At 46.2% G+C, this 10526-nt stretch overlaps 1 protein-coding gene across 1 annotated transcript; it reads right to left on the minus strand.

Moving 5' to 3' along the window:
* Positions 1–240: 240 nt before the first annotated feature.
* On the minus strand, positions 241–5943 carry LOC135501660 (uncharacterized). The gene has a single exon (XM_064793898.1). It carries the CDS (start codon positions 5941–5943, stop codon positions 241–243), a length of 5703 nt encoding a protein of 1900 aa, XP_064649968.1.
* Positions 5944–10526: the final 4583 nt, after the last annotated feature.

Consider the following 10526-nt stretch of genomic DNA (forward strand, 5'->3'; position numbering starts at 1 on the left):
ATACACAAATATTCTTCACATTCACCAATAGAAACTGTCTCTGATTGTACCTATACCCAATATTGTGGCAAATTCAGCACATCCTACTAAAATCCTACAATTACTGGTAGAAGAAAGTGTATAAGACAGATAACCAATGCAGACAAATTCAAGTTCAACAGCAAGAGTACGGAATTTACAGAAAGTCACCTTTAGAAACTCAACGCACCTCAAGACAGATAGTTACACTATACCATATCTTCACAGATCCAATCTATCCCGTGGTCTAACGACCCGGCCAGTTCTAGTAGTCTTCGCTACAGCAACGCTATCATCAGAATCACAACTAGGCCTAGAGGGGGTCTCTGTGCTTGTCTCAACGACAGAGACTGCCTCAGTGTCAACATCAGTATCAAGATTTCCTCTCAAGTCAGCGACAAGGTCCTGACTGAAGGATTCATTCAAATCAACATTATTGGTTTCAGAAGCATCAGAATCTTGGTTAGGCAGGGGTGCACTGATTTCAAGGTCATGTAATCTCTGAACAGATCTAGTGAGAAACCCAGTGGCAGTCTTCAGGCGAACACTTCTCACAATGCCATCCCTACCAGGAAAGGTCTCAGTGACCACAGCTAGGGGCCAAGACATCCGAGGGACATGATCCTCTCTGATCAGCACTACTGATCCAACCTTCACATTGCAAGAAGCCTGAAATTTCTTAGACACAGGGGGAAGGTTTCTCAAATAGTCATCGCTCCACACCTTCCAGAAATCATCCAGCCTAGCTTGACGGACTGCTTCTCGAGCACCCAAATCCTTCGCGAGCACAACCTCAGGATTATTGAGAGAATCCTTCGCAATCTCAACTTGAAATCCAGCGGGCCTACCAATGAGGAAGTGTGAAGGTGTCAAGGGGTTTGGGGAATCCAAACTGTCACCAACGAAGGTCAAAGGTCGCGAGTTGACATTTGCCTCTACCTCATGCAACGTAGTCTCAAGCTCTGATCGAGTCAGTGATTTCTTACCCAGCGATTTCCTCAGAGACCGCTTCACTGAACCCACAAGCCGCTCCCAGAACCCTCCCCACCATGGGGACCTTGGGGCGATGAAATTCCACTTTGGACTATGGGGACCAAAATACTGCTGCAACAAAGTATCTGCCCCAGTGAACGTGGCTGCATTATCAGAATGGAACTCAGAGGGGAGACCCCTCCGAGCAGCAAACCTCCGAATCGCCAGGATACAATCAGGTAGGTTCAATGAGTCTGTGAGCTCAAGGTGGACAGCCCGGACCACCGCGCAAGTGAACAACAGGATATAGAATTTCTTCTTGGGAAAATCTATACAAAACAATGGGCCACCATGGTCAAGGCCAGTGACCGCGAAGCAAGGAGCATCCTTTACTCGAAATCCGGGGAGGGGGGCCATGACTTGATTACATGCCCTCGCCTCAACTATTCTGCATGGAACACATTCCTTACAGACATGTTTGGCCAACTGTCTCAGGCCTACTATCCAGTAGTTGGACCTCAAGGCAGTCAGTAGAGTGGTGACTCCAGCATGTTTCATGAGGAAATGCTGAAATCTGACCAGCAAGTAGGACACTCGTCCCTTGGGCAGAATGATTGGGTGTTTACTATCATAACTGAGCTCAGAAAACTGGAGACGTCCCTTCATTCTCAACAATCCAGTCTTATCCAAGAAGGGGTCCAACTCCTTGTGAGCAGAATCCCTTGGGAGGGGTTTACCCTTTCTCAGAGCTTCTATCTCACGGTGATAAGAAGCATCCTGCATCAACCTGAACAACTGAACCTGGGCCTTCGACCTCTCATCCTGAGACAGCTGTCCTAGCCTTCTATCACAAGCAGCAGACCGTAGGTTGTGACAGAACCTCATCACTAAAGCCACAAGCCGAATTGTCCTTGGATAGGACTTCAAGTTGTTCAAGTCAAACAACTGAGAGATTGCCGGTTCCTGTTTCACAACTTCACCACCAACAGGCACTAGAAGACTTGAGACCGATTCATCACAATTCTCCAATTCCGAATCTTCCTCAATCAAGTCAACCGAGTCTGAAGACGACGCCAACCACACAGGACCATGCAACCACGACTCAGAAGTGATCAATTTCTTGGCTGATAACCCTCGCGTAACCAGGTCTGATGGGTTTTCAGGACCTGGACAATGTGACCAGTGAGAGGGCGAGGTGAGCTGTTGAATCTCACCAACCCTGTTCGCTACAAAACTTTTCCATCGACAGGGGTCTCCCTTGATCCAAGCTAGAGCAACCTGAGAATCTGAATAACAGTGATACGTCGTATCTTCTGGCAACTTCAGGGCTGAGCGAGTGAACACAAGAATTCGAGCACACAACAGGCTGGCTATGAGTTCCAATCGGGGCAAGGACACAGGCTTGACAGGGGCAACCCTGGCCCTGGCAAACACCAGCGATACTTCATAAGTACCATCAGACTTGGGAATCCTAAGGTACACACAAGCTCCATATCCAAGGGTCGAAGAATCTCCAAATGCATGCAGCTCCAGACCCACAATGCCCTTCCAAGGCCCACCTGATGTGTAACATCTGGGAATTTTCCACTGTTTGATGACACTAATGCCATCCAACCATGAGATGAAACGCAGCTTCAACTCAGGGGGCAACTCTTCATCCCAACCCAACCCAAGGCGCCAGATTTCTTGGAAAAGAATCTTTGCCATCATGATGAAAGGGCTAAGAAGCCCCAGGGGGTCGAAGAGTCGAGCAGTGAAACTCAACACAACACGCTTTGTACAACTGAGTTCTGCGGAGGGAGGAAGGGGAATGCCCTCAAACACAAAGCAATCCTCACGGGAAAGCCAACTCATACCCAGTACCTTTACAGACTCACTGTCCACATGCTTTGAACCAAAGTCGCTCCGAAACTTGTCCACCAACACCTTGTTGTTGGACGTGCACTTAGCAAAGGTCAACTCTGCTTCACCCATCACCTCTTGTGCCTCATCGAATACCTCACACCCTCTGGTAGCCTCATCGCAACCTGAAAGGAAATCATCCATATAAATATTATCCTTCAACTCCTGTACAACTTCAGAGGGGGGATAACTATCCAAGTGATGTCTTATCGTCGCATTCAGGAGGAATGGGCTTGCTTTGTTCCCAAAGGGGACCCTGACAAACTTCATGACTCGTACCCTACCACCATCATCCCATAGGAAACGATGTACATCTTGATCTTCGGGTCGGACTCCTATCTGTAGGAAAGCTTTCGTCACATCTGCTGTGATCGCTACAGGCCATCGCCGGAAGCGAATCAGGATATCTACCAGACTAGCAAGCAATGAGGGTTCAGTCTCCAAACAGTCGTTCAAGGATACCCCATTATAACCTGATGCCGAGGCATCAAACACCGGCCTAACCTTGGTAGTCAGGCTGTCTTCACGGACGACTGGCCGATGAGGCAGATAGAATGTGGGGTTGGGATTTTCCATCTCATGAGCCAGCACCTCCACTATGAAACCACTAGATTCATACTCACGGAATACTTGGTCATACCTTTGCTTCAGCTCAGGGTCTCCATCAAATCGCCGGTTCAGCTGCTTCAACCTTTTCCAAGCCATTGCCTCGTTGTTCAGCAGTCTGCCCTTGGCTGTTTCCGATTTCCAAGGCAGCGCCACCTGGTATCGGCTCCCATTCTTCTGGACGTTCTCTGAAAAATGCTTCAAAACAGGATCAATTTTGAGGTTCAAAGTTTCCTGTTCAGTGAGAGAGATCCCAACGGACTCCAAGTCCCAGAATCTACGCAGATCAGAGTCACCGACATTCCCCAAGCACATCAACTGAGGGGAGACTGAACAAGCACCTGATTGAACAGACTGAACTCCACCACCTGAATCTGACCACGAACTTGATAAGACCCATCCTAAACACGACTCCTGAGCAACCAGCCCACCAACCTGTCTGAACCTCTGTGGCTTCATGAGTTTCCAATAAAGATCTAAACCGACGAGGATATCCACTGTAATCTCTCTGTTCTCTGAGACTGAGTCAGCCAACTGGATGTCAGAGCCGAGAATGTTCAGCAGTTCGCACGGGACCAAGGGCCTCACCAATGGGTTACAAATGACTGGTACCTCGGCGACATTTAGAGAAATGTTCTCACCTGAACCTGTGTGGCTGCCACTCAAATGCACATCGTATATATTACACTGGCGTTCCACACTAGGAGTGTTGCACCCAAAGGCTGCATAAGAAATGGGTTCTGTGCCAACCCACTCCGGTTTCACTCTCTTTACCATTGATGAGGTGATGTATGACCTGTCTGACCCACTGTCAAACATCAATGTTGCCTCAGTGCAGCCCTGCCTGCCCACTATCTTTACCTTGGCTGTCTGTAGCACAGTGTTCACCCTACTACCTGAATTAACACTGCTACCTGCTGAAATAGAATGCATATTAGCTTTCATCGTACCAGTATCCTGACCCTTAGACTTCTCAGGTGTCTTGACCCCAGTATCACTACTACTAGATTTACCTGTCCCCTTACTATCACCACTCTGGGTTTTGCTAACAGAGGGTGAACCACTTTGCCTAGCCTTGTTCACTTTACCACTACCACCACCACCATTGCACAAAATGGCATGGTGTCGACCCTTACACTTTGAACATTGTGCAATACAACCCTTGGCAAAGTGTGACTTACCCAAGCACCTGAAACACAACTTACATGACTGCACCTTCGAATGTCTCTCTGAAACTGGGAGGTTTAACAATCCCCAGCATTTCTCAGTCTGGTGGGTTTTCCCACATACACCACATGAATTACCACCAGAATGTGAGGCTACACTAGGTGACTGCAAGGCGGATGCAGTCGCCACACGTTGCTTGTCCTCAGCCATGTCAGCTGTTGCATCAATCCCATGTCCCTGGGTACCAACATTGTCAGTCTTGGTCAAAACCTTAAAGGTTTCCGATCTCTCTCGTCGATTTATCTCCCTCTTCATGAAGTCTAGTAGGAACTCCAAATCCGCTTCCCTTCCGTCACTCTCCCGTGCCCACTCCATACGTATGTCATTAGGCAAGCGTGACAGAATCAGGGGGGTCAGTAGGAAACCATATTCCGATCCCTCTATACCGAGGGCTTGGAGGCTGCGAATGTGTAGCAATAGTTCGTCCTGCAACCGCCAAAGTGCTGAAACTCGATTTCCAACCATCTTTCCACCCTGTCCGTGTCCAGGCATAGACGCATTTAACAAGGCCTGAACATGTGTGAAAATAATCCTTTCACGTCTTCCATACCGATCCGTTAGCAACTTGCTTGCGATGTGATAGTTCTCCTCCGTCACTGGGAGACCCTTTATCACACACTTAGCCTCACCTTCGAGCAGCGAAGAGAGGTACGAGAACTTGCTTATCTCCGGTATACTCTCGTTTTCATCGACAAGTGCGGTGAATTGGTCCCAGAATGACTGCCATTCCGTTATCACCCCTGAAAAGGTTGGCAGTTCCAACTTGGGAAGGCGTACCCTTCCCATCGACGCCATGGAGCTGTTCGAGGCACAACTTGCCCCGTCATCGAAATCGTCATTACTGTCTTTCGATTTTGGACCCTTTGACATACGGGTCACAATCTCTTCCAACATAATCTGTGCCTCGTGCCTAGACTGCTTTGCCTCAGATATGAAAGCAAAGGCCTGATCAATGTCTTGCTCTTGTGCAAGCTCATCTTCGATTGTCATTTCAACTTCCGATTGGGCCTTCTCAAATGACACCAAATATCGATCGAAGTCATTGATACAGCTTTCTATTGCCACTTTACTTACGGCATCCTTCCCAAACGGTTGACGTGCATCCTTACATGCACGCTTCAGTGCATTGGATGCACGCGTCACCCAGCCTTTCGCCGCTGAGCGTGATTTTCGGACCGCATCACGTCCTTCAGGAACTCCGGCCTCGTTCTCCGGCATTTTCGCCAAACAAGTGTTCAAAACCTTCTTAAGTTCTTACTCTCCCGGGTTTACGGCACCACAATTTCGGGGACCACGGAACCAGCCCGAAATTGGCGAAACTTGCCGGCTAAATAACGGAAAGAAACCCTCGTGTTTCTATTTTACAAATCTAACTCTTTTATTAGCACCTTTAAAATGTAAAAACAATAGGAGAGCTCCAACAAGTTTAGTGGCGGGAAAGACAAAAAGGGGGTTTGGTTACAAACTACAATCACAGATGGCGACACAGCATTAGGCCTAAGATTAAACTAAGAGGTCAATCTCCAACAGAACACAGTTGAACACAATGTGAATAATTCGGTCTCGGTTTCACCGAAAAGAAGGAGACCCTGTGTGGGTGTTGGAGATGGAAGTTTGCCAGAGTGCCTTAAAAGGTAGGCTATAATAAAGTCAACATTAGTATGCGGGCGGGGACTATTTCTTTATGGGGCCTTATGGTTCAGCGTCTCCAAGGAATTATATTTTTAGAGTCCAATGGGGGGGGGTGGATGGGGATGGGGGGGGGGGGGATGGGGGGGGGGTGGCGTGGGGGGGGGGCCTTCCCCCAATGTACTGACTAAAACCTGTCACTTTCAGAGAACGGGGGAGGGGGTTTGGGGGACTCATCCCCCAATGCACTGGCTAAATATGTCAGAAGGACGGGGGTTGGGGGGGGGGGGGCTCCCCCATGTCAAACAGTTGTGTGAGTTCACTAGAGCTTGCTCTTTACATATCAAATAAGACTTATTGACGCGATGGGCTGCGCCCAGGGAGTCAAGAGCCAGGGATATGCAGACTTTTGGGTCAAGAATATGAGACTGGTGCCGATGTGGTAGATTGGACAAGCAACATATTGAGTTCCATCCCGGTATATCCCGGTGTAACATCTGTGGTTGTTTCCCATGTGTCAGTGTTTCCAAACAATAGGCAGCTAGAGAGACCACGACTTTTCAATAGGGGGATACACAGAAAAACTTGTCAATCTATTTTTGAGCGTTCCCAAACAATGAGGGGAAACACTCAAAAACAGAAACACTCAAAAACATTACACCGGGACAAGAATTACCGAGAATTACCTCGATCCTCTTTGACTGACTTGTCACTTCATTCACTAATCAGAAGTGCTTTGTCTTTACCCTGCCGATAATGATCCATTGGGCGTCCCGGTTAGACTGGAATTGCACCTAAAGACTGCAACAACATTTTCGAGTCTCCAAATTTCCCCAAAGATTCGTCCATTTCAGGGCTGTTTTCTTGTCAAAAACAACATATCTGTGATCCAGAAGTAAGTCTAATTAGTTAAACAGGGTATTAAGCAACCTTTTTTTAAAATAAGGTAGGTATTTGATGTACTAATTCCAAGATATCGGAGGTTCAGTAATTACAACACTCGTGTTGCGTGTACTGTACACTGAGTGACTGGAGGCCTAGCCTACAGGGTGACCCAATGCCATCCATCACCCCGTCCATCCTTGAAACTACTAGGCCTACCACTGTCCATTCGATCTCTGATGTATTGTAAATGTCTCCATGGTAGCCTAGGTAGGTATCAGCTGTGCATAATGACTCTTCCCTATGCACGACTTTCATAGAACTAACTTACACTAGGCCTAGGCCTACCGGTACTTCGTAAGCAGAAGCAAGAATAGAAATTTTGAGAAAATAATTTCCATCTTCGGTTCACAACACAGCCTCCTCATTTGGCTCCTGCCTAATCCCTGAGAAATTCCCCAAAAATGGTGGTCACTACTACCAAAAGGTTATATTGTGGCTAACCCTTACCAAAACCTCTCTTTGAAGCATTTGTCAGGGATTCTGCAATCAATCAAGCCCCTCATTGTCCTGGATTTCTGTTTCGGTGTCTGCCTTGTCAATGGAATAGTATTCCTTATTTTCCTATGCCAAAGATCAGTGAAATCCAGCACTTAAAAGTCATGTTTTGTCGGTCTTTTACATAAATATCCCCGGAACAAACCAAATTTGGCGTCCGTGTAAATTTACTTATTTAGCTTAAGTTACCGTGGTTTAGAAAACTAATGCTACAGTACTGCTGGCTGAGTTCACTTAAAATCGGATGTGAAAAAGAAACGACTGGCGTCCACCCATCATCCACCTCGGCGATGCGAACAGACCGCAAAATATTCACGTATTTCTCGCAGGCACTCTCTAATGTCATGAATGCCTCGAACGATAGAAAATACAATTACAGAAACGGACTGACACCGACAAATCGTTTCAAATCAAGATGGAAACCAAAATCGTTTCGATAGCTGCAACGAATTCTCAACATTTGAAAACGAAAATTGTCTGCTGGCAGCGAAAAAGGTGATGGGCTGCGTCATGAATGACACGTGCACTCGAGGTCTCACTTGCTGGTGCGGAGGCCAGGCCTACCTGCCTCTAAAAATAACGCGACGTCATTTCATGCATACCCCTGTTCCTGCGGCTGTAGACTTGGCAGTATCTTACTCTCACACAAACCTAGATACATTTCTGAATAGCTTGTCACTTGTAGAATACATCCGGCCAAGTTTAAACGTCGTCTAGACATAGTCATGCATAAAATAATGCAGCACAATGCATGAGACACCCTGTAGATGTTAACACAAATTTGAAAAATGTCACCTTTATGCCTTATAACTTCAAGATTTAACAAGGATGGTGAAAAAAAAAAATTCATACGTATCTACTCATCACCTTGAGAAAGCCAACAGACAACTTTTTCAGGCTGTCGTTGTGGCTTTTGTTTGAGTTTTTTGCCCTCGAAATTTTACCTATACAATCTCACAGGAACCAGTCTATGTCAGCTTCCTGTTGAGCTATAAATAGCATGCGGGGCCTGCTCACCGCATAAGTGCACAGAAGAAACTGGAATTTTCCTCAAATAATCGTCAGAGCTGCCCCTTCACAAAATACCTCGGACATTTACATTTGAACAAGTAGCAATAGGGATAGAGTTGGCCCATCTGTATCCATGGTAATCACTCGAGATTGAAGAACTAGTTTTTTGGGAGACCTGATCACTGGCTAGTGAGACCCGAGGAGAAAATCGATTTCATTCAGAACACAGGGATTTTTTGGCCTACCTACCTACGTGACTAATCAGCTTTTGCTGGTGATCATGATGACAATGGACAGCTGTCAATCAATGACATGCCGCTTATCAATTCTACTTTCTGATTCTTTGCTTTGACACAGTCTATCAATGTCAACTTTAACCGTCAGTCATGGTATAAATTACCAATCAGGCTTAAACATCAATGCTGGTGAAGTGCAAAGAATACATTGTGCGCATCGTATCAAAATCAGTTGAGTTCTTGCTCACCTGTAATCGATGCAAAAAAGAACAGATCTAACGTCAACGGGATAGGATGATTTCCCCGACGAAATGCATACATTTTACGGTAAAATTTTGCTTTTAGAGCTTGCTGTATATTGCCAGTCTAAGAAGAGGTATGGCGCTTGAATTTTGAAATCAGTCCACAGTACATGTATGTGCATCAGTTGAATTAAGTATCATACTTGGGTATGCCATGGGGGAGTTTGGATTTCAAATGGTGCTTGATTACCCTGCTATTGCGACGATAATAGAAGTGACGTTGCCTCGTAATAAGTTGGATCTCAGCATACACACACGTGGCGGGAAAGCTCTTTCACGCCAGGACTTGTGCGTACTAAAAAACCCCCTAATAATGCGTTTTCTTTTTTTCCTACTATCTAAGAGTCGAAATGAAATTGGATAAGCATCAGACACGTTCGGGAAATGGTTTACTGGTGAACCAGAAGAAGAACAAACATACTGCAGTAAAAAGCCACCCATTCCTTTTAAAGGGGATTTCGCACGCCCAAATTTTCCGGCTACTTTTAAAATTTTCTCAGGCGGTGAAAACGTAACCTATCATTTCCTGTTAAAAGTCCGGCGCAGATGATTGAGTTAGATAGGGCCTGATGAACATGTGGACAATAGGGTCTGTAATATGGTTCCATTCAGAAACTTGCGTCTAACTTGATGATCATGATGCACCCGATGATGCTCCTACAAAGTTTGCTTCCTGGTATGTTTACATGCTTGGATGTGGCTATCATCGAATTAAAGTGACATGCCCAATTGTGACATCCCCACTTGCATTTAAGAGTTGAAGCCATCGCCTAAAGGATGAGGTTCATGTCATCCAGTGGTCTCTGATATATATGCTGCCTCATTCCTGGGGACGCCACTTTGGTGGTTTACCATTCATTATTGGTTCTAAAACTAATTTCAGGAGTCCACAAGGCTGAAAACACACTAGACATGCTAGATATGTACTTGGAGTGATCGCGTGCATCATGGGGATTGCTGTTGAATACCAAGGCCTTCATTGTGGATTTCTTTTCAAGCACTTGAAAGATCATCCTCACAAACTTGTGTCCTCCCTCATTCGTGTTACTGGTGAGTATGAGTGAAAGGCCCTGAATCTGAGGATGCAACAAGATTGATGGCTTCACGGCCTGGTTGTTCAAAAGCACAAAAGTTACCTCATCCCTAATTGTTACGTTAAGTATCCTCAAGGACGTTAATCTCT

This window comes from Lineus longissimus, chromosome 17, assembly GCF_910592395.1.
Source record: "Lineus longissimus chromosome 17, tnLinLong1.2, whole genome shotgun sequence".
In the NCBI taxonomy this organism is placed as follows: Eukaryota; Metazoa; Nemertea; class Pilidiophora; order Heteronemertea; family Lineidae; genus Lineus; species Lineus longissimus.